The sequence below is a fragment of the Aulonocara sp. 'chitande type north' Nkhata Bay genome, linkage group LG7, assembly GCF_057382095.1.
Source record: "Aulonocara sp. 'chitande type north' Nkhata Bay isolate Kocher_YH1m ecotype deep benthic linkage group LG7, A_spYH_male_GT1.1, whole genome shotgun sequence".
NCBI lineage: Eukaryota > Metazoa > Chordata > Actinopteri > Cichliformes > Cichlidae > Aulonocara > Aulonocara sp. 'chitande type north' Nkhata Bay.
In genome coordinates this window covers 34,396,141-34,421,532 of record NC_141350.1, presented here as the reverse complement: position 1 = coordinate 34,421,532, position 25,392 = coordinate 34,396,141, and the positions used below count along the sequence as shown (strand labels likewise).

Sequence of the window (25,392 nt, the reverse complement as noted above, 5' to 3'; positions counted from 1 at the left end):
TTAAACTTTGTGTGTTTGCTTTTTGTCAGACTCAGAAACATTTGAAATGACCTATATAAAATTCCAGTTGATTTGGAGTCGTTGCCCAACCCAGTTCAGTTTATCTTCCACAAATCTTTGGAGCAGAGGTGTGTAGTGCAAATTGGCATAACCTGTGGAGCCACAAAATCTTCTAACTCAGTCAGGACCACGAAAGTAAAAGAAGAACTTTATTTCTGCAGTAAGATTTGGGAGTACAGCTCTGTTCTTAGACTTTCCTGTCCTTCCATATGCACGTGTGTAGTGGAAATCCTGAGATGGGGAAAGCAGCAGTTGCAAGACCAACTAGTCCAAAACAGAGCAGGCATGGATGGCAGATATGACATGAATAAGCACGAAAAGGAGCACGGGTGGATGGGGGTTGCAGCTTTTAGATGCAGCAACGGTAGCAGGCTAAAGCAAGTTAAACAGGATTCTCTACAAGACTGAAAAACAGGATGTTCAGGAAGATATCGGTTGAACCATTAGTTTATGTGGGCTAGCACTGAGATCAGCTGATATCATAGGAATGTGACTGAGTTCAACTTGGTGAACCGAATGAACACTGTGCTCGACTTCATGAAAAATAAAAAGGGTCAAACAATAAAGGAGGGGCTAGGATTCATACTAGGATTGGTGTCATAGACACCAATATCCTTGAAAAGGTCAAACGGCCAAATAAATAGGTACAGTTTGTGTTAGGTTCCTAATTGCACATTCCTGGTGATGGCTGCCCCTCCCTGAGCCGATGCTGCCGGAAATCTTTTCCTGTTAAATTTCCTTCCCGTGATCACCCAGTGCTTGTTCATAGAGTATTATCTGATTGTTGTATTCTTTTTCTATTTTTCCCCCTATAAAAATAAAACTGAAATCGCATTTTCTGATTTCACAGGAAAGCAGATTCCCAGACCTCCCTCTCCCAAGCCTGGAAGACGCAAAGGAGTTCCCAAGCAAGCAAAGAGACAGTCTCAGCATGTCCCGGGTCTGCTCTGGGGTCTCCTCCCTCCTGATAAGACATGCCCAAAACACCTCAGCTACATGCCATCTGGTTCAGAGCATCGTACAGATGTAGTCTCTGAGCCCTGAGGCTGAGAGGAAAAGCTCATTAAAAGCTTTTACAGCTTGAAATATACCAGAATTGGCCTTTAATGATAGTGTACCTGGGCTTGTCTCGAAGTCTCTCATTGGAGGAATGGGAGGAGAGGTCAGAGTGGTGGGCCCGTCTGTCATCCTGTGGAGAATAGGAGCGGTACGACTCGATCTCAGAGATATCTGAAACACACAAGGATGATGAAAAATATCACAACTCCTGTGAAACCACACAAGAGTCAAGCAGCTATGGGGGTGGGGGGTGGGGTCCTCTGTGTTCAGGTAGTAAAGCCTATAAACTTTATCAGAAAGAGTAAAATGCTGCATCTCTCCTTGGTGCTTCTTTGTTTTGTAAATTACATAACATGGCCTTTGCTCGGCTTAAATGGCCCCTGGGTCATGAAAGCGGGGGGGGCAACACAGCTCTCAGACAAATGAAGGTCAGAGCACTGTTCCCAGATGAGTAGCCACACCAATTAGATATGCAAATACCAGTTTCTGGGGTTACAATGATGATGAGGAGCACTAAAACTCAACAGGATGTTTCAATGTTAGCATTCAGGGTGTGGAAGCTAGACTGCACTTCTATGTTATACTCCAGGGCAGGGAGGAATAAGCACAGTAATACCATTACAAAGTAAAATTACACATGTGCACTTAAGGTGATTTGTACCTGTCAGACCTCAAAATCCTAATTTTTTCAGTCAGTCGGTCCCTATTGTCCTCAAACAGAATTACAAAGAAGGGTGCTGGATGGTAGAAACCAGAAGGCTGCAGCGGTGCGAACCTTAACATAATGAAATTCTGTCATATCCAGTAGCAGGATTATGATAGGGGATTAGATCACGCCGCTAGAGGCGAATGAGCACTTTCACACATGCACACGCGCACACACACACACACCCCAAACCAGTCAAACTGGGTCACAAGTCTTCGTGCTATCCCCCCCTCCTCCCGGCAAACATTTGGTCAGTGAACAATCCACTCACACCACTTATCTCTATCCTTCCCGACCAATAACAGCATGCCATCTGGTCATGTGACAATAAAAACAGGTATAAAGGGGTGAGCAATAAGAGGGTGGAGGGGATGGTGATGATGTGCTGAATATGGTTAGCTCGTAGTGCTTTGTGGAATATGTGTATGTGAAATAATATTTAAATAAAACTAAAAGTTGATGTAAGTAAAGCCTTTATTTTAAGAATTAAGAACAAATTTGATTGACAGGTACAGAAACATTAATGGCATTAAGGTTTCCACAATTGATTCATTAGAAGTTCATAATGCAATGAGGTTTATATTTCTAGATATATATATATAAAATGATGAAGATGATGATGATCATGGAGATGATGATGGCCACTCGCCAGGTGTGCCTTTACACGGCATAGGACCTGCTGCTTTTCAGTTTCGAGTTTCTCTCACCGTCGAGCTCCGAGTCGCTGTCGACCATTGGCGGGATTCGGACCAGGATCTTCTTCCTGTCTCGCTGCACCACCAGCTGTAGCTTCCCGCGGGACTTCTCAATCAGCTTCCCGGCATCGCTGAGAGACAGGTTTTCTGTCACAGTCCCATTAATCTGACAGAGACAGAGGGGATTAGGAGATGTGCAGACGCTTCTCACTCACGAATCACACAAACAAAGCATGCAATGTTTTACAGTTTTTAAATATTTTGTACACTTAAAAAGGAATTATGCTTTTCCTAATGTTATATACAAACATCTACTATCACAACTACAAATGTTGATATTACACATGGTCAAAGGTTTAATCAGGTAAGCACATAACTAATCTCCGTGAGCCAAAAGCTCACTCATGCTTCAGGTTGCTTTAAACAGTCAGTTTCAGATACTTTTTTTCTGTTCTTGACTCTGTATGATGTCATTGAGATGGGTGATCTTTAAACTGAACCTATTCGGCATATGTCCAGCTCCAGATTTTTGTTAAAGCTTAAAATAATCCTTATTATCCTGTAAAGATACAAGTCAAAAGAGGCAGAGGAGACAAAAGCAGCCAAAAAGTAACAAAAACACAACAACAAAAATGGCTAGCTAAAGTAGAACAAAGCAATAAGGTAAAAAAAAAAAAAAAAAAAAAAAAAAAAAAAAAAAGAGCTCAATTAAATAGGGTAAAGAAATCAAACTGATTTACAACAGTCCACATAAAAGATAAAAAAAAAATGACAGAAGCTAAAATAAAAAACATAAATAAATCAAAGAGCAAAAACAAAATACATTTTTTTGAAAACATTAAAACACAATTCAGAAATACCCCATGGAATAAAATAGCTCAAATTCAATGGTGGCTTACTAAATGCTGAAGTTAAATGGAAATGCAGTCCCTAAGTTCATCCTTTTAGCTTCTTCCACCCTCATTTTAAGACGACTGCCATTCACACAAATACCATTTAAAAACAGCAGGTTGTTGGTGCTTCTGTGCCAAACATGACCACACTTGGGACACCCCCCTCTCACTGATATCATACAGAGCAAACAGTAGGGGGAAAAAAAAAAGTTTAAAACTGAGCTTTTAAAGCAGTGTGAATCCTGAGCGTTGGTTCACTGAGATTACCTTTACACACGCCGCCTTTGTTATTTGAAACTTTCAGAAATCTTGTTCATCTTGTTTAATATGAGACAAATGTAAAAGTGACCACTCTGCCCTGCCTCTGTGTGGCAGCTGCTTCTCCCAGGTACTGATAGGAATGTGGGCGACTTGTCGACTAAATGTTTAATCGCTGCTGCCCTTTCTAGTACGAAATACTACTCTGTTAAACGCACGTTTCTTATTTTACACAATGGTACTTTTCTGCTAAAAGATGTTACACTTCCGCTACCCAATGTTGCAGCTCTGACTCTCTCTCAGTGGAAGACATAAACAAAAGAGACTGAAAGCAAACAGATGACAGCTGTGTTACAGCACGGTTTTGCAGCACTTTAACATAAAAGAAAGAAATTAGAGGCTGTTTGTCAGCTGTGCCTGGATACGGAATACAACCAAGCAACTGAAGCGGCAGAAACCAAGGTTACAATATACTAGCACTGACTTTGGTCAGAGACCCATCTACTCCTGGCAACCACTGGTCACTAGGGAAATAATTTATTTCTCAGCCTGCTCTTGATTGCTTCCGGAGCTGTAACTTAAGAAAGTGTAATGCAAACCAGAAATCGAGAATACTCACCTTCAAACTAAATTTCGCACCATATCACTGAAACCAACAACTTTTACAGAGTGTCTGTGTTGTCAGCAACCTACTAGTGAACAAGGCAACTGGAAAGTTTCAGTGCAGAGGTATATACAGCTTTTTGCAATCTTACTGAGGAAATACCAGCAAGCTTTAGCAACCAGCTGAGGAATACTCATTTTTCCAAAGCGACAGCTGGGCCATGGGGTCACAAACTAGTCATTAGTCTTGCGTGACTGCGATGTAGCCATCGATTTCACATCGACTGCCAACAACTGGTCAGGAAATACTCATTTCCCCTAGCGATCTGTAGTTGCTACGCAGTGTCTTTAACCCTGTGTGACCGGATCGTTTCATCCAAAGCGTGACCCATGATGCTGAGCGAAAGCCCAGTAAAATATAAATAAGGATTCATTTGAACTGTCAGAAATGGACGGTTAATGAGCAAAAAATAACAAATAAGGAATATACACCACCCTACCTTCAGAATAATGTCCCCTTCCTGCAGGTTTCCATCCTTGCTGGCAAGTCCTGTGCTGGTCATCTCTTTGATGAAGAGCTGGCTGCCCAGACGAAGGCCATATTCTGCAAAAACACAAATCACACATATATTTTATGTATAAATAATCAAACAAATATTTTACCTTATTTTACCCAACTCCACTTTAATTATATCTGACATTCACAGTCTAGATAACCTGGCATGACCGAACAAATGGAAAAATTAATCAGGTCACTTTTCGACCTCTGAAGGGTTTATTAACGGTCACTGACCAAAATGCCTCTGGACACATCTGTATAAATGATGCACTGATATACTAGGCTGATGTTTAAAATAAGAATTTACCTATAAGCACTGTGATCACTTTTCCAACTGTTCATTTTGTTTTATGCATTTCTGTGCCAAGTGAAGAAATTCACCTCAATTTAAAAATAAAGCCAGTAAACAGCAAGCGCCAAACTGATGAATGGTACAAGCCATTTTATCTGCTGATATGCTGAAATCAGCTGGTGGTGATGTATGCTGACATGGCCGTGCCTCCATTAACTCTCTCTCTCGCTAGAATTGCTTGAGTAAACAATTAAACGTACAATTAGGACATTTCCATTTTGCATCCATTTAATAAAACCTTCAAATAAAGTGCATCCTTTCCTCTGCTTAACATTTATCAAATTTGTTGCCAATTGTTTTTCTTGTGGCAGACACCACTTATTTTGTGCTAAATGCAGGAGGGGGTTTCTTTCCCAAATAGCTGTACAGGTTTTATTTACTTTTTTATGATATCAAAGATACTTAGAAATGGGTAACAAAACTCTAGTCAGGACCACTTAAACCCTTGTTTTGGGATCACCATGCCCTTCCCTGTGCATATGAAGGAACCCCCTACTACAGAACAGAGCAGATATAAATGGCAACAGATATGAAATTAAAATAGAAACAGAAAAAGGAAGAGCTGGGGCAGGAGTCAGGTTTCCAATAGGCTTGCAGATGCACAAGTGCTATTGGCAGCTACCTTTGTGAGATTTGCCAAATGGTTGTGTAGAAGGGTATCAGCTGAGGAAGACACCAGATAACCTGGTAGGAAAGCGGTTAACCTTTCTATGTTGAATAATAAACCATTCTATATGTCAGATAAGAACCTAACTGAGTGATTCTCAAACTTCTTCTTACGTCTTAGTTCAGAATTGGGAAAAAGTTCACAACCCTCCAACATAGATTGTTTTGTTATTTATTCATTAACATAAAAATAGGATTTAACCTGAATTTTTGTAAAGGTTAGCTTTCCGTGCCACCCACAGAGACTGTAACCCTTTTCATTTAAGGTGAAGAGAACCATTCACATGTTTTGTTTATCTGACAGCCTTTTAGCGTCTCACCTTCGTTGGGATGGTTTTTCAGCAGTAGCACATTCACAGGTTTCTCCAGCGGCTCCAGATCCCGGGCAGGGCGTGGCAGAGGGAGGGGCACGGCAGCAGGTGACGGTGTGCGTTCAAGGCGGTCCCTGCTTGCACTTCGCTTTATTGGCTCGTCATATTTCCGCGGCTCATTTGCGATGCGGTCAAGTCCTCGATCGTAGCTTTGATCGCGGCCGCGGCCTCGTCCTGGACTGTCACGCCTGTAGCGCAGATCGGGGCTCTCGTTGCGGTCCAGGGCTCGGTCGCTTCGGTAGCGTCGGTCGGGGCTGTGGTCGAGGGCTCGATCGCTGCGGAAACGCCGATCAGGACTGTAATCTCGGTCTAATGTGCGGTCGCTGCGGTACCTTCTGTCTGGGCTGTAGTCACGGTCAAGCGCATGCTCGCTCTTATAGCGGCGATCTGGGCTGTACTCTCTATCCAAAGTGCGGCCTCTGCTGCCATCTCGCCGGTACTGGCGGTCCGGGCTGAGGTCTCTCTCTGTGCTCCTGCCACGTTCCCGCCGGTCATAGTCACGATCACGTGTGTGGTAGCCGGAGTCCATGTAGCCGCCTCGCTCCCTCTCCAGGCTTTGGTCCCGGCCTCCGCCACTCCTAGCGCTGTACACGCTACGTCGGTCTTGATCATAGTTGTAGTCATCATTGTAGTCATTGTTGAAGACTCTGTCGTCAGGTGATGGCTGACGATTGAGCACATTGACTGGAACCTTTCTGGGCCTCTTGACTGTCTGAATTTTTCCATAAAAGCACAAACAGATCCAGTTAAGAAAAATCCTAATTCCTAATGTGAAGAGTAGATTCTTTTTTAAAAGAGAGATTGATAAGATAAGATAACCTTTATTAGTCCCACACGTGGGAAATTTGTTTTGTCACAGCAGGAAGTGGACAGTGCAAAAGTTATGAAGCAAAAATTAGAATACAATAAGAATAAATACAGTACACAACTGTACAGAATAGAATAAAATACTATATACAGTAGAATAAAATAGAATAAAATATACAATAAGATAAAAATAGAATACAAATGCTATATACAACTGAGTAAAAATACAACGATGCCAGAAAAGTATTGCACTTAGTGTTATTGCACCAGTGTGGATGTGTATGTTTGATCAGTTGGAGTCTTTGTTGTGGAGTCTGACAGCAGTGGGGAGGAAAGACCTGCGAAATCTCTCCGTCCCACACCGTGGGTGCTGCAGTCTCCCACTGAAGGAGCTGCTCAGTGCTTTACTTACAATTTTTGCTACTTTGCCACACTTCCTGAGGGTCTGGACAGCGAACGAGTGGATGGCTCCATCCATGGGGATGGCGTTCACCTGCACTACTCTGTCATTTTCACTAAACAAAAGTAAACACACAAGTTAATCCAACTGAAGTCAATTACATTTTTATTTATTTTATCAAGCTGTTACATCTGTTTTGTGAGTAGATTTATTTTGGAGTTTGTTTCTTTGGAGTAAAACCATAAAATAACAAATGGTACATACAACAACAATCCATCAGCTGGCCCTCCCTGCAGGACATCAGATACCACAATGGACGTCTCGCCAGTGTCCTCGTTTGGGTTATCCCGCCCACCTGATACAGCAATGCCAAAGCCCATCTTCGAATCCTGAAAAGAGAGGAAAGATTTGTGAACTCAAAAACGCTCCAGCTACTCTCTATACAACTGGACATTGTGCGAAAATCACAGCGTGCAATCCTAAGCAAGGCTAACAGTAAAACACCTGCAGAAATATCTACACGTGACCATAAACTGTGTTTGTGTAAAGTTGTCATGACACTAGAATTTCAAACTCAGCACAGACATACTTAATACCATTTATTTTATTTACATTCAGAGGGGTAGCGCTGAAGTAGGTTTGGTAGTGCTCTGCTTCTGATGCCTTTGCACCACAATTAACCTTAAGAGGTTAATATGTTCTCATTTTCGAACATATTACTTTTTAAACACATAATTTAACATGAAAACACAGTTTATACTGCACTAACATTACAGAAGGGCAGGACTTTTACTGTCATGCATCAGTTTACTGAAGCACAAAATATACTTGTTTATCCAATGGCCAGAAATAACAGGAAAATACCATTTAAAAAAAACAGATTAGGCAACGCTGACTTACTGCCTTAATAAAATGAAGACCAAAGTCAACCCCCACAGGCCTGTTTTAAACCAGGAAAGACCCAATTTAATCCAATTGAGATGCTGTGGTATGATGAAATGAAAATGTTCTATTGGATGCAGGGTCAACAATTTTTCCTGGATGTTGTTTATATCTCATAAGCAGCTGAGGGAAATGTCTGATGGAGTTTGTTTCTGCTAAAGGAGGTTCTATGAATTCCTAAACCCCTGCTCTGTGTGACAGCATGCTCAATAAATACATCAAAAGTATCCATTTGTACATTAATAGTTTAGTTGGATTTTATGCGGTATTATTCGCGATTTAGTTCAAGAATAAAAAAAGAAAAAATCCAGGTAATGAATTCATAAACTTTTTTCCTCCAACGGTACATCATGAGGGCTCGCTTCATTGTCCCCTTGTGTTTTTAAGCTTTTGCGTGCGTGTGTGAGGTCCAATAATCCCAACGGTGTGTTTCAGCTCACACTGCATTATCATGGCTGTATGTGTATTGTACATGGTGATTAAAGGGATTTTGACTGACTGCGATTACAGCTCTGCCTGCTGAGAGCATGTAGGACTATCCAGCGGCTGAGCACCTGTACTTCAATACTATGTAGCTTTCTGAAATACTACATTGATGTTTCATAAGTAACAAGTGTCAGATTTTAAGCCAATCTAACATGTGAGCACTAACAGAAAGTTTAATTTAAATACTCTGTTTTTAAAGGCTGCTTAATTCTTCATGTTTCTGGGTTTCTCAGATTCTACCTGCCACTGCTCCAGCTTGCCCTGATGAGATTAGGTCAGAGATTTGCTGACCCTGTCTCTCTTTATCCCCTCCCTTCCATCTGTACTTAAAATACGAAATAAATAAATAAATGAATAACAACAAAAAAAAAACAAAAAAAACCAACAACACACTCTCTGGCAGATGGCTGTCGAGATAGAGGAAGGGTAAGAGTAAGAGCAGCAGTGGAGGGGGAGAATAGAGGGCTGCATCAACAAACTATGGCTAAAATATATCTTAAAAAAAGAAAAAGAAAAGGTTAAAATATAAAGTGTAATACAATTATTACATATATAAAAATGATAATGTAATAATTTTAACCCCAACCCTTCAGATCTCACATAAATGTCAACTCTCTCAAGGTTGCCTTCATCCTGACATGAAAACGCTCGACATTGTCTGATTTTTCCTCAGATTTCATAACTCACAGAATTTCTTCTACTCAAAAAACAAAAACACGTGCAGTTTGTAACATGAAACCAGGAATAATCCCCTGACTGAAACAAGAAGAAAGCCTGTTGCTGATTTGCATCGTTTCCACCAGTGGTTGAAGCAAGAGGGAAGATCTGTGGAGCCTGATTAAAAAAAAAAAAAAAAAGTCACCAGCTGCTCCTGCAGATGCCAATCTAAATAAGAAATCTTAAACCAATTTTATAATTATTAAGGAATATTTACAATGTGATATGGGCTGATTATTTTTCACCATCAGGTTGATGAAAGTAGAGCTGGTAACAACTTTTTGGGGGGGGTATTCTTAAGTGAATTGTCTCTCTTTAAATACTCAGAACATGCTTTATTTTCTGATGCATCAGATCAACCATATTATACCCATCTTTACCCAAAACCAAGTTAATAAACGGTGTGTGGCCTGTTCTGCCTTTTCTTCTTCTTCCAGCTGCTCCCTCTAGGTGTAGCTCCATCTCCACCTCTAACATCCTCCTGTCACACCAACCCACTGCATGTCCTCCTTCATTATAACCATGAATCTCCCCTTTTTCCTCTTTGCCATCTTGTAAATCTTGCCTCCGTCTGAAGACGTTTACAGATATTTATTTAAATTGGATTTGATAAATGCATATTGACTGGCTGGCAGATGAGTAAAAACAAAGCAATAAATCCAGAATTCAGTTTGGGAATGTTTGACGACATCCCACTCATATGAAACACATGCGAATCCTGCTTTTTCATTATTAAGTGCATGCTACAGAGATGGAAAACAACGCAAGCAACTAAAGATTAACTGTGTGATCAGGATCACCTCCACCAATTCCAGTTGCTGAACTGAACCTCTGGATTAGGGCTGGGCCATATTATACCGTTCACGGTAATACCGGTATAATGTTAGGCAACGATAGGAAAATGAAATATCGCGATAGAATGGGAGTAAAACGCGCATGCGCAGTGCCTTTGTTTTCATACGCACATGGCCGATTGTTGAGTGAAACAGATGAACCAGAATTGGTTTGTAAAAATGGTGCAACTTCCGTGATGTGGAACTGGTTTGGTGTTTGTCCGTCAGATACACAACAAAGCACATTTTTTTGCAGAACATGCAAGCGGCCGTTGTTATTGTCATATTTGTCGGACTAAGATGCTCTTAAATCTGGGAGTAATCTGGGTCCTAAACTCCGTATACTTCAGGTCAAACAACACTGCAGCGTCACTTAAGAGTTAAAAACTGTCTAAATTCTTTCATCTTTAATAAAACGATCAGCATTGCTGCTTTACCAGGTGTAACTATAAAGTTTAACTTCCAGGCATCCATGAAAACAAAAGTTATTACATTTAACGGAGTTAGAAGTTAGCAGGAAGCTAGCGGAAGTTAGCTCGCTAGTTTCGCTAGTTACCTAAGCATGATATAGCATGTTCTGACTGAGAGATTTCTGAAAAAAATCAAACGTACAGCTCTGCTATCACTTCCAACATAAATGAAGACAGGAAACTAAACAGCAGTGACGTTTGTAGGGTTACTGAAGTTGGGCTAGCTAGTATATAATGATGTGCTACGTGATCGCTAGCGACACAGCTATGTTAGCATAACATACACAGTGAAGCTGGAGGACGAACACTAACACTTTTCCACTTATAAAAGTTAACGTGAAGGTTCTTCATGGTTAGAGACAAATGCAATCGCATGGCAGGATACTGTAAACGGACCAAACTTCAGTCAGGAGAACAACTGAGATAATCCATCCACAATACGAGGTTAGTCATTAATATACTGCAACAACATGGGAATAGAGCAGCTGCCAGAGAATTCAACATTAATGAAACAATGGTACAGAAGTGGAGGAAGCAAGAAGAATGAGTTTAATAAAGTTTGATTTATCTCACTGCTTTGTTTCGCTTAATGTGCCTTATAATCCCGTGCACCTTACGGTCCGAAAAATGCATACTGCACACTGCAGTTTAATGTTGCAAAGCACCTCTTTTTAACTTCAGTGGATATTATACATGGTTATGCTCAGGATATGTCAGCCCATTTCTACTGGAAATGCCTTTTGGTTAAACTTTCAGCAAGGAATTTGCATTTGCACTGTTACATTTTTATAAAGCTTTAATGTACATAAAAACCAGCTTCTTGTTTAAGTGAAAATAAATGGAAGGTTGTCTTTTTGCGCTAGTAATGTTGTGGAGTTGTATTTTGTCTCGCATCAATTATATCGTCGGTTATATCGTTATCGCAAATTTTCAAATATATATCGTGATAAATATTTTTGGCCATATCGCCCTGCTCTACTCTGGATTGTGTTTGTTCTTTTTGGAGCTTTTTAAATGCCATAATCTGACAAATGATATAAACCACTGGGCAGATATTGTACTACACTGTGTATTCAGTTTGCACTTTGTGCTGTATATACATGTCTGTGGATCTAGACTCCAGAAGTCATTTCTTTTTGGAGAAAAGGGTGGACGACTAAGTTACGAGCTGCAACCTACCTGAAAATGGAAATGTGGCTGAATGTTGCATACTGTAATAAATACCGTTTTAATCCCTTACAAGCAAAGTATGGGCTCTACCTTAGACCAAAAATCAAATAAATATCATATATTTAGACTCTGTGCTCCTTAAATGACATTAGAAATACTCTGAATATTTAAAGAGAGAAAATTCGGTTAAATAGTGGAAGGGACCAAAAAGTATAAGCACAAAGCAGAGTGTGACAGCTGGCTGTGGTGGGGTTGTGAGGGGGGGGCTCACGCCTACAGCAGAGGACCTTTTTGCACAAAATCTGCTTTTCTGGCCTAAGTGAGCCACAGCACGCGACAATGAGCTCATCATGATGATTACCTAAGCTCAAATGACTTCCTGCGCTTACACAGTCACACACGTGACTAACATAACAGCAGCCAGAACCCTGGTCACTGGATGATGGTTAAACAAGTTGAACGAATAAACGATTAAAGATGTGATAGCTGGGAAAAATCAAAAAGTGGAACTGAAGTATATCTTCATTTTTTAATAGTCACTGGATCATACAGTTTAGGATTCCTGGACTAAATTTTTCAATTGAGAAATAAATAAATAAATATTTTAACCTGGTATATTTATGTAAATGTATTTCTAATAAACTTAAGTTATTAATGATCAGAACATTGTTGAAAAGTAATCCAACTATGACCACATGTTAAACACTGAAATCTATTTTAAAAGGAACCCATTACGCCAATTTCTGTTTCATATTTTTTTTATTCTTGGACTCAAACCCTAAATTCAAGATGCCCCTTTGAGACCAACCTCTTTTTAAATAAACTTTCTTCTAATTGGCTGCCCCTCATCAACAAAACATTTGAACAGCTGGTAGGTGGGACTCACTCTCAGTGACATCATACAGAACCAGGGGAAAAAAATAAAAAATAAATTTGGCAACAGCCAATTTGCAAATCCCACATTGCTGCATTGGAGTAATGTAGATGTGGTCAAGACAACCTGCTAAAGTTAAAACCGATCATCAGAATGGGGATAATAGGTGATTTAACTGACTTTGAACGCAGCATGGTTGTTGGTGCCAAATGGTCTGGTTTGAGTATTTCAGAAACTGGTTATTTACTGGGATTTTCCTGCACAGTTAACTCTACGGTTTCCAGAGAATGGGCCCACAAAAGGGAAAACATCCAGTGAGCATCAATTCTCTGGGCAAAAATGCCTTACTGATGCCAGAGGAGACTGGTCCGCCACTTGGTACCAGCTGAGCATTGTTTAAACACGATAGCCTGAGTATTATTGCTGAACCTGTCCATCTCTTTATAACCAGTGTACCCATCGTCTGTTGTTACTTTCAGCAGGATAACACCCCATGTAACAAAATCATCTCAGGACACAGATTCCCATGTCTTGACCACCTCTTTAAGGTAGACTATAGACAGTATAAAAGATGAACGTTAGTTTTACTTTTCAGATATAAGTAACTTGGATGTGCTTTACACCTGCAGTCTTTTCAATGGCCACACAAAGCCAACAACTTTGGTTTCAAGTAAGACTTTGTGTTATATGTTATATGAGTTCTGTGGAAAACCAGAACTCAGCTCCTTTACTTTGTTACCTTTCTAAACAATTTCTTGATGTCGTCAGTCTCAAGTAGCACTGAATAAAATATTTAGTTGTAAATTATGGTCATCTTCAAAATCGACAAGGACAGTTAAAGCAGTCTTTAAGAAGCCTTGAGTTGCAATTGCCATCGCTATCTTGGTGTCTGACGTGATAATCCTTGTTTCTGATTCTTAGAATGAAAACTTACAGACTGGACTTCATGTTGTATTCAGTAAGACTGGAAACTAAGAGCTGAGCCCCTAAACTAATCAGGAAACTGTTTTTTGAGGGCGCAGAGCAAAACAGCCAAGCTGTGTTTTCCCAGGTAGCCTTCTCTCCAACCACAGGTCACCAGCAGATCGCCATCTGCTGGCTATTAAAAAGAGTGCAGATTAAATACACTTATGACTTGGTTGTAAAAGCTAAATCCATCTTACACACACACACACACACACACACACACACACGTTTGAATTATACTCCCCCCTAGCTGCTAAAAGCTCCATGATCCATTACTCTAAGTTACTTAACCCCGAGTCAAGTATCATAAGCAGAAACATAAACATAACTGTTCTTGATGGTTTAAAACATAACAGCTCTGCTTGAATTTGGTCATTCAGAGTTCAGGGGAATGTCACTGACATCATTTTCCCTTCACTATCGGTTCACTTCAAAATATCAAAGCAATCAATTAAATGCATTTCCTGTGATCCACCGGGGTCAACAGCTCGGGCTTATGGAAAACATGTGCACGCTGTAAATGAGATGAGGTTGGGAGTGTCTTTAGGTGCAGATGGACTCACCCTATGCAAGGTCACGGTGTATTGCTCCCACACGGTCTCCTCCATGACCGGGTTCTGAGGAGAGAGAAGAAAAGATTACCACGGATGGGTTTATTTCACCGGACAGATTAATAATGTATTTTCTGATGTAACAACAAAGCTAGTTCATTAGCCCATGCTTCCTGTTGTTACACAACCACAAGAACAATGACAGCCCTCCACTGGGCTGTTTAGTGCAAGCTGTGAAAAGTAACTTCTGGCTTTTGTTGATTAGAAATGGATTTGGAACACTTAAGCATCAGTTTGCACTCTTTAAATAAGACAAAACAAAAAAACTGTATGAAACAGGCTGTATGAGGAAGCCACCAGCAGGTCACACTAAGAAATACTAATTAAAAGACAGACTCAAACTGACAGAGTGAGGAAAAAACTGAAATAAAGTGAAATTGTTTAAAAGATGTTTCCTTTTTAAATAGATGCTGCCACTTTATTTATATCTGTTAGGAGACTAAAAACTCATTCAGTCCAAAGAAAATCGCAAAGTTGGTCAAAAACATGCCCTTATTTTCAACAACGACAAAGGCGATTTCAAAATATAAAAACACGAATGACACATCAATTTTTTTACACAACAAACATGGAGAGAGAAAAGGCAAACTACTTTATATCCGTTCACGTAAACTACCCGGAATTTTTTCACCCGTTAGTGCTACTTTTCTGCACTTCTGACATCCTCATTTCAAAATAAAACACGACCCAAACCATTAAAGAAACTCTCAGGTCATGCTGGCTGGCCAGACATCTGATCAAATTTAAGCTGCAATCAGAATAGCACTCACGAGCCCCTGCAGGATACGTATGGTCTTCACCGCGTGGGCCCATTTCCTGTGCAAGCTGAGGACCGTCTTCATCATTGGTGCTCAGTCTCTTTCCTTTCTGTGTCTCTCCCTGCTCACCGCCAGCGGTGCTCTGGCAGACTGATGTGCGCCACAGCCTCCTCCATGGCCACAGCTGCACAACCACCAGCAGCTCTCTCCCTGCATCTGCCCGCCCGCCTGCCTTTGACGTAAGAGGGATTCTGCTGGCCTACATTCAGCACAAATCCCACCGTCTGCAGAAAGTGTAAACACACAGGCACACCAGCTCCTGTGCAAGCGCGCGGCGATCCCAACAACCTGAGAGTTCATCCACAAACGCGACAGCGGATCACTCGACGTATTCCGGCTTCGCCACGCGCTCGCACATCGAGATATATCGGGCACTTCCCAAAGTTTCAGAGCCGATTCTCACTTCACAGAGACAAACCCACAGTGAACGTTTGAGGAGTTCAAATCTGAGTTAGTACAATGGTTAGGATTTTACATCGTGGAAAGTGAAAAATCTCTGTGCTGCTGCCATTCCAGGCTCAGGCTTAGTGAAATGGGGGCATGACTCGAGCTGGCAGCACACCCATCATAACCCACTTTTTTGATCTTCTGGCCAGCACAGGAATACTTTAGGACCAGTGGCAGAAGCAGAGAGACCCCACAGTGGGGGGGAACAAACTCTTGGAGGGGTAGATTTTTTTTGTTTTGTTTTTTTTTTTAGATCTGGAAATGACCTTTGAAATGCCCATCTGGAACTTTATCTTAAACAGTTTTTCGCAAACCAGGCTCGTGTGTGTAGAGAGCAATGGATTGGAAACATACTGAGCCCAGCCTCAATAAAAAGGGGGAACATTTATATTGGAGGGGGGGGATATCACTTGACATCCATTTGCACCACAAAGGGCCAAACAGACTGCCATGTGTGAAGAGGGGAGACATATGAATGACTTAGAAATATGAGCGTGCTTCAGGCAAAGCCAAACCAATTTAAGTCAGAGTGTCTTTTTGTACTATGCGATTTGAACGTTATGGGTCCTCGCAGGCAGGCCCACTGGATAAGTCACAGTCCCTAGTGCAAGCGATTACATAACAAAACACAAACACATTTCCACTAATGAGGAGGGGAAATGACATACTGGGTTATACACACAGGATGTGACTTGGAAAACAAATTTAGAGATACAGCTCATCACTTATCACAAAGAAAATACAAAATAAGTGTGTAGCTGAAACACATACCATTTTTACTGTTACCGTAAGACAGTAACGTCTCTTGCAGAATTATTTAAGTACCCATCTATTCTTATATCAATCACGTTTGTCCAAAGAAAAATAACCTGGAACATGTTTAATAGATGGTAGACCTATATTATCATTTTCATTATAACTTCATTTGTTTGGGGTTTTTTTTTGGACTAATCTGAATGTTAAATGTAAATTAAGGTACAAAGTGATGCATTTTAATTATAACATTGAATTACATTGCTTTGCCTTCCCTACAGGCCAAAACTAACTAAATAAATACAATTATATAAAGTAGGAACATGACATGAAACATGCTACAAGAAAATGTTCAGTTAAGTTAAAGACTTTTCTGCCTATCAACCAAAGTTTTATTTAGGTTTTACAGCTTTGTTTAGAGTATAATCACATCATTTGAGCAACATGCTTCTCTTGTCCCAATTACTTCCCATCTTTCCTTGAAATCAAAGGAACATTATCAGGAAATGACAAAATGACCCAGCCACTTCCTGTGTTTATGTGCTGCTGATAAGAAAAGGCAGTGCAAGTCTACCCCCTCCTGGCCGTATACCTGCATTACATCGTGTGCCAGAAAAACAACTCCTGCATAAGTATATTTAATTTAGTGTAGAAAAACAACAACTACATTGAGTTTGAAGGCTTTAGTTTGTAATGCAGGGGGACCACAACACTGCCGTTTCCCGAGAAAGTGGATTTTCAAATAACCACAAGATAAATAAGTCCAAAAACGTTAAATCCGCTGTAAAATGTACCAATCGGTCGACTAAACAAAAACTGCGGATTGGATCAGAAGTCAAAACTAATCTTAAGACAACAGATGTGTTTAAAGTTAAAAGTTAGCTAACTAAACCGTTCGTGTAGCTGGTAGCAGTCGCAGTAACAGCAGGTGCAACAGGCTTCAGCAGGGATTCATGGAAACTCCCGACTTTTCCTCAAGGATATTCACACACATACACAGAGAGAGACACACGCAAACACACACACAGCACATCCATATGGCTAAAGTTATCTAATAATGCTACATTACACTACATTTGTATTCGTCAGTACTGACTGTAGGCGTACAAAAGGACTTACTGTTAAATACTGAGTAGCGTATCTGCTCAGAGAGAGCAGCCCCCCTCCGTTTACTGGCATCACGCACTTTGAACTGTCCGAGAGTGGTACCGAGGATTCAAACCAAACTACGACTAGTTAGGCGTTTCCGGTGGCACATCTGCCACAAGTTGTGAAGAATTTAAAAAAAAATTAGAAGCTTGAAAAAGTAAAAGTCCCGAATGTTTCACTCTAAGTGAACCACTTCACTCACAAAACACACAGACTTCGTGAATCCAGAGTAAAAAATTAGCGCCGACAGCTCCTAGCTTGGTTCAGATTGTACCAAGTAGGACCCCCCGGGAGGGGTGGGGTTAGGTCCAAACTAATTTAGATAAATAAAGACCAACTCGAACAACAGTTTAGAAACTTAATTTTAATGAAACTAATACTGATATTCCAATAATATGTGTAATTACAAACCGCTGATAACACAGCAGATAGAGAAATAAAGGTGGCTTACGACCACCCTTAGATCGTTGAGATGGACGCGTCCAAAATTCCCATTGATTTTTAGGCAGCCTGCTGTGAGGCTTCCAGCCAGACAGCACAACAACAGCCTTAATTAAACTAAGTGAGGAATATTATAGACATTAACCAAACTGTCGACGCGTCCATTTTAGGATAACTGAAATATTTTATTCCAACTGCTTTCAATGCAAAAAAAACAACAACAACGTTTATTCAGGGTGTGTAAATAATAATAACTCTTGTGAGTAAATCCAACACCCCTCCCCCAAACGACACATATATTTAAGCTCCTAAATATCTACTAACAGGTTTGACAGGAAAAAGTATAGTTTGTTCATTTAGGCAGAATGCAGTCATTTGTTGAGTATTACCTTACATTGGTGTTTGCTGTCTGTTAATATCAAATTTCCCCTAACTTAATATCTACATCTCTACATCTAAATGTGTATTTGCGACATTACAGATTGACTTTACATTACATTCAACCTCTACAACTTCAAAAATGTTTCCCAGAACTTTTCAAACACATCTTTTTTAACTTAAAAAAAAAAAAACTTTATTCTTTAACGGGACATTTGACATATTTTGTCTTGCCTAGTCTGTTCAACTGAACAAACATTTATATTGAGGTTTTCTAGTCAAATGGACCACTTAAAGGGCTTTTTAATACAAGCTGACATGCCCAAATTCATACAGTAGTACTCTAGAGCACACTCACTCATATACAGACGGATGTGTTGGGAGTTACTTGGGTTTCAGTAGCTTGCCCAAGGATCCTTCAATATGTGGACCGGAAGACCTGAGGACTGAGCTACTGACCTTCCTGTTAGTGGTCTTCTGATTCCTTCTATTGTTGTAATAGGAAAGGATCTTCCACTACAGTTGTGATCTGTCCTTGCATCTGAAATATAACTTCTTTTTTTTTTTAGGTCATGGAATAAAGAGATCAGACTATTTTCCTCTCTCAAATGATGCACGCAGCAAGAAATAGTTGGCTTTGGATGCGCTTCCACCGGTGGAAATTGGCATTGTTTGATTCCACTCATCTACTAACAGGCAAATATATTTTTAACCAATGAGAGCAGCGTCTTCCTGGGTGACAATCAAGAGGCTCATATCTTGGAATGGCCTACACGCCTACCAGATCTCAATCTAATCAAACCACCTTTTCTTAAATAAATATGACAGACATCGCCATGATCAAAAACACAAAATGACGGTGCTCTGCTTCAACAGTGAAGTTACAGAGTCTAGGAGAATCAAATCCAAGGGGCACTGAAGCCATTTTGGTGGCACTTGGATGGCTCAACACCTTAAAATGACTCTTAATGTTGGTTGTCCTTTATTTGTCACCCATATAATACTATGTGAAAAACTCAAAGCTCCTATTATGAGAAGCTTATACAAAAGGTCAAGATGACCACATGCAGATGTCCCACAATGACCCCTTGTTTTTCCCCCCCCTTTCATCTCTGTGTGCACAATTTACTGTGTGTACGAAGCCGCCCTCATCTGGTATTTTATCACAGAAGAATCAGATAAGAACACGCCAGCTGACTCTGAAAATGTCCAAAATCCTTTATACAACCTGATCCATCCCTTTAATATCCACCATTTTTACAAATTTCTGCTTCTGAAGAACACAGCACTTTATCCACACTTTTTTTAGGGCAGTGAATTAAATAATGACAATACAATTTCAGAGAAATTAAGGTCAACCCAAATAAATCAACACATTCCACTCCAACTAAGAGATGCCAAACTGATCTTAAAATAGGCCATCCAAATGCAAAACAGCTTCACTGCCCTGAATAATTTGTGGGAGCAAGTCATTAAAACAATGAAGCTTCTGGGACGTGACATGTCTCCCTGGTTAATCATCATTCTGGATTCAGGAGGGGTCACAACAGTGTAGTTATATTCAAATAAGGAAACGGGGAGGAAGCAGCCTGGGAAAGACTGAGTCACTGAACTTTATCTTCAAGTCGTCAATGTGTCAGAGCAGAAGCAGTCTCAGTCACAGCTTACAAATCATTTTTGCACAAATAGAGGAAAAAAAAGGACATGCCTGCATTTTTCAGATCACTGATGGGATTACGCAAGAGTTTCGTAAGACTGAAAAATCATTAAATTTTCAACAGCAGAGTTTCACACAATCACCCGAGTGACGTTAACCACAAAACCCATCAAACCTTGCTTGACAAAAACAAACAGCCAAGAAAAAGGACACTCAGTGCGCTCCATGTGTGCACAGACAAGCCCTGAAAGCATTACACTCAACACAAGGAAATCATTAAAATGCAAGGATTTGACACATTTTCTTAGCTTAGATAAGCTCCAGCTAACAAGCAAAATCACTTCTACAAATACCATGAATTTAATTAAAACATTACTAAGAAAAAAAAAAATTGTAGTTACCTGAATTACATCATTTCCACTGAACCAATTCAAGTAAAAATCATACTTTCATGTGTCTCATCTCAGCTTGGCTTGTTTTTGGTAGCTGGCGTTTTCCCTCTACCTCCTCAAAGTTTGCTGGACTCTCACTGATAGCAATGTCACACAGAACTGAAGAAACATCCACGTGATCACACTACAAACACAGGAACAACAGAGGATATCCACGAATTCACTTATGCTCCTTATCCAGGTCGTGATCACAGAGGCAGCAGCCTGAGCAGAGCTGCAAAGACCTCCCTCTGACATGCCATCACCTCTAGCTCTTCCAGCGATCTGTCAAGGCGTTAACAAGCCACCTGAGAGACACAGGCTCAATTTCATACCTCCTCACTCTGTGATGAGTCACCCTTGTGGCTCCTGGAGGGTCTCTTAATTAAGGTCCAGAGGTGAACACCCAAAGGCAACAGGCTGCATCTACACAACAAACATGTGGCCTTCATAGTATGCCACGGGACGAGGGCTGCTTGATTGCCTTCCATTGCTCTGCACTGGATCTACATGACTTTGGCCTAGCACCATAGACAAGCATACCAGGTAAACACATCGTTTTCAGGGATCTCCTAACAAACTGTTAGAGGGAAATACAGCAGGAAGCTGTGGGAGGTCCTCTGATGCTGAAAAAAAACAAAACAACCTCTAACATCATCTTGATGCATTTTATGTCACTATCAAGTAAAAGATCATGTCCACCGCTAATTGAAAAATGCTGTAGTACATTTCAGAAATGATAAAGAGTCTTGGAAAACTTGACCTCTGACCTTGACCTTAAAGGTTGAGGTCACTGAGATTCATACATGTTCGGGATTTTTAAGCAGATGCAACTATGGTATGAATTTGAAAATCACTTTCTTCTCGAGTTATTGCAGTCACAAACCTGCGTCCATGTTGCCCGACTGACAATACAAAAAAAAGGGAAGAATAATGCATTACAATGTGCTTTTCAATAACATTTACAGTCAAATCTTTCCTAGTCATACACAAACACATGGATTTCCACCATTCACAAGTGCGTGCAGCCCAACACAAGCACTGCACCTTCACAGAGCAAGGTTAGTAAGCATCAGTGCAGACTCAAACCTCAGCTGGCTATTCTCAGAGCTGAGAAACAGCAGCAGCTCCAATCTGAACCCCTCCCTACAAAACAAACTCCTCACTCGGTTTCCGCCTGTTGTGTTCGCCTCCTTCTCGCACAGGGCACCACACAGCCTTCACAAGAAAACAAGAGGTGGTGACTGTGGTCATTGTAGAAAGCTCTGCAAACAAATGACTGAATCTTTGTTTTCCCCAAAGCTTTTAATACCACAAAAATGAACACGAACACAGCAGTATCAGCTTTACTTTGATGCTTTTGTGGGGAATTTAACATGGTTGGAAAATAACTAGCGTCTGATTTATTATCTTTAAAATCTCCATAAAATTAAAGACAATGATTGTACTGTGATTTCTTTTATGCTAACATGCAAAATGAGCTTTCAGTGCAAAAGCTCCTTTTTCCACACACACACAAACAAACACACACACACACACACACCACCTGGGAAACAAACCATCAAACAACACCGCACATATGCAAATGGCTTAGTCATCAGTGCTGTTGTTCGCTCTTTCCTGTCACTAACATTGAGTAGGTGCAGAGAGAACTGAGGCTGAGATCTCACTGACGGCACAACGGCTAATTGAAAAGCCACTAGATTCACTGCTAGATGTTTAAAGTACAGTAAACTACAGTGTGGTGATTTCAGTTGTGAATGGGAGGGATGTCTGAAGCCTGGGAGGACCTCTATATCAAATTTTAACTTCAACAACAAGTTTGTCTTGCAGCAGTTGATATTAAATTATTTCACTCAAACAAAAATCAGAAAAATGTTAATGATCGAAAGGGTTATACTTACTAAATTCTGGGGGGTTCATGTTGATGAACTTCTAAATTTTAAGAGGCATATTGATGAGTTAATGAAAAAATTACCTATGTTGATATTAGCGAACTACTTACACCGATCGTTATTAGAGCCTCACTTAAGTTACTGTTATATGGTGCAATACTTATCCTTCCCATATCAAATAACACACACACTTCATATAAAAGACTTCAAATATTATGGTCCAATCTAGATGCTCCTTCTGATCCCCTTTTTCTTGGTTTCAAACCTCTAAATTTAAAAGAATATAACATATTTCACAATGACTGTGCTATGTATAGAGTAGTATTTACATTTAACAAAAGACTTTGTGAGCTTATCCAATATTTCATCCTTCTCACACATATAATACGAGAAAACAAAAACACCAAGATTTGAAGGGAAAGATTTTAAACTCTGGTTGGCTTTCTACCTGAGATTCACACTTTTTTTTATGTGAAACTAGCTAGAGGTATTGGTGTGTTAGTGTATTAATGGATGGTTAGTGTAACAGTGTTAGTTATATGTTAGGATCTTTAAGGTTACCTTAGGATACTTTAGTGACTAGGTTAGTTACAGTACATTGGTAATTCTATACGCATTTGCTGTATATTATCTGATGTTTTGGCCCCTATTTATAAGTTGAGGTTAGCTTTTAGGAAGCACCATTTCACAAATAACCATCTCATATAGACTATCATGTTGAAATGTATATTTTGATTGATTTGTGAATAAACCAAACTGAAACTAAAGCAAAATAAAGCTCAGAACTGTGTACTCAGTTCAGTAAGAGACTGGACACTGGGTAGAGTTTAGGCTCAAACAGTCGAGTATCTGAACCAGTCCTAGCAAAGTCATTTAAAAATGTTAGTTTTAATGTTGTACGCCACGATTGTCACACGTGATGGCCGACTGACGGTCCTCGCCTTTTTTTCTTGGCTTAGCTCACTGAAGACTCAATCTATTGCATTCGATACCAAAAAAGTACCAGGTACAAGGCACAATCCACAAGGTAGTGTTAGTGAAGAAAGGAAAACAAAAAAATATCACATAACTGGAGGCCAAATCAGATACAGTGTGGACGTTTATGTAAAAGACGTACCATCATAATAGCCGAGAAACTGCGTGAAGACAGGCGGCGAAGATACAAGTACTGGGCTTCTCTGGACCAGCAGAACTTTCTGCTGCACTTGAGGAGGTCAGTGCTGGTCTGGTCAGAGCCAGGCTGATCCCTGAGCACATAAGAGAAACACAATATTACATCATAACCAGCAGTGTTACCATAATGAAAAGGGATTATTTAAAACTTTCACTGTATAGCACTTTGTCTAAAGGGCAGCAAGAGGAGTAGATTTATTTCTTTAGAGGATGCTTTGACCTTAAAACATAGCAATTTGTTGAATAGTCTGAAATATTTAAATGGGCATGACTCAGAAAATCATGTTGTCCAAGTGAGGTGTCAAGAGATGCTTTGCACCAGGCGGAGAGATCTATTTTTATACAGCATAAAAAGAATAAGGCTCTCTAAACATTCCTGAGTTATGTAATTGCTTTACACATTTCCTAGACATGTTCATTTATAGTATTTTACACAGTTTGCAGGAAACATTAAATAAGAGACTTTAAAACAAATTATGGAGGAAAAACTCTTCTTGGGCTCGACTCGTAGTTTTGCATGACTTTAGTTGAAAATAATCTATATTTTTCTGACATTTGGACGTAATCCACCTTCTCCCTCATTCTCCTTCTCCTGTTAAGCCATCCTTCTTTTGATTGGCTGCCCCTCGTTTGAAGAACAGGTGGGTGGGGCTTTATGCAGATCCTAATATGGCAAGATTAAAAATTATCTTAAAAAATGTTTAAGGGCAATCAAAAGCAAATCAAAATGATATAGAGTATATAGTATGATGGATACTTTAATAGAATTAGCCACATGTTTCTCATTGGTGCATGACACAGTTAAACCAGACTCACCAGAAGACCAGACTGACACAGATAACAGACTATTATCAAACTCATCTCAAGTCTCATTTTAAGCATCTCTGCCATTGATCACAAGCAGCATGTCCAAACATATGGTCAACACCCATCCCCAGCTTCATGGCATTGTGTCAAACACACTGAGATGATCTGAGTGGATAAAGTCAGATATCACGTACAGAGAGGGAAGAAACCAGATTTCCTCTGCGTGACCAAACCTTAACTGTTACACTTTCAAAGAAACCCAAAAAAACCACACTCTGTGAATGCAAAAGGAGGGGCTCAGTATTTCCAGGAAGACCTGAAGCGTGCCTGGGGATAAAAACACTGGTGGTGTCTCCACTGACTTCTTACCGAAGTCCGCTCTGCGCAGACTTCATTACTCTATGAGCGACTACATTAACCCTTGTGTGGTGTTCGTATTTTTGTCACTCAGCCAGTGTTCATGGGTCTGGTGGACCCGCTAGAGTTTTGGCTTTCCAAATTAACACTATCAAACAATTTTATGTTAAATTACTCAACAGATGTTTACTTCATCCCAATTACAAGACATATGAACAGCAAACCTGGTTAATTTTTTCCCTTTACCTTTATTAGATCACATTTATGAATTAATGTGCTTCTCGTTTTTCTTTTATATAAAATGTTATAAATAAATCAGTTATAATCAAGTGGAGTGAGTGGAAAGACACAACACATTTACACGTGAAAAAATAATTAATTGTTTAATTTTTCTTTTGAAAAAAACTGAACACGGGTCTCACAGACCCGAACACCATACAAGGGTTAAAAGGGCATTTAGATATTTTAGTACCTCATTTCCTACAAGCTCATGGATATTTATCCTGGCATTTATAATTATGTTACTACTAAAAGCAGGATACTCAGAGGGTAATGTAAAACAGAAAGCCAAACCATTTTAATCCCTAG

At 40.1% G+C, this 25,392-nt stretch overlaps 1 protein-coding gene across 8 annotated transcripts in view; it reads right to left on the bottom strand.

Annotated features, from left to right (window-relative positions):
• The window catches only part of tjp2a (tight junction protein 2a (zona occludens 2)), a 43,922-nt gene that overhangs the window by 10,317 nt on the left and 8,213 nt on the right, over nucleotides 1–25,392 (bottom strand). For 5 of the 8 annotated variants that reach the window (XM_086300156.1, XM_086300150.1, XM_086300152.1 and 2 more), the window contains exons 2-9: nucleotides 23,585–23,714; nucleotides 14,451–14,504; nucleotides 7,694–7,818; nucleotides 7,442–7,544; nucleotides 6,172–6,934; nucleotides 4,775–4,878; nucleotides 2,533–2,686; nucleotides 1,179–1,290 (exon numbers count right to left, since the gene is read on the bottom strand). In XM_086300156.1, the coding sequence (XP_086156282.1) occupies nucleotides 1,179–1,290; nucleotides 2,533–2,686; nucleotides 4,775–4,878; nucleotides 6,172–6,934; nucleotides 7,442–7,544; nucleotides 7,694–7,818; nucleotides 14,451–14,504; nucleotides 23,585–23,590 (1,421 nt within the window). In that variant the 5' untranslated portion in view covers nucleotides 23,591–23,714. Of the gene's footprint in view, nucleotides 1–1,178; nucleotides 1,291–2,532; nucleotides 2,687–4,774; nucleotides 4,879–6,171; nucleotides 6,935–7,441; nucleotides 7,545–7,693; nucleotides 7,819–14,450; nucleotides 14,505–15,268; nucleotides 15,491–17,635; nucleotides 17,929–23,584; nucleotides 23,715–25,392 lie in introns of those variants that run through there. The other 3 variants (XM_086300155.1, XM_086300157.1, XM_086300154.1) reach the window with 2 other exon arrangements.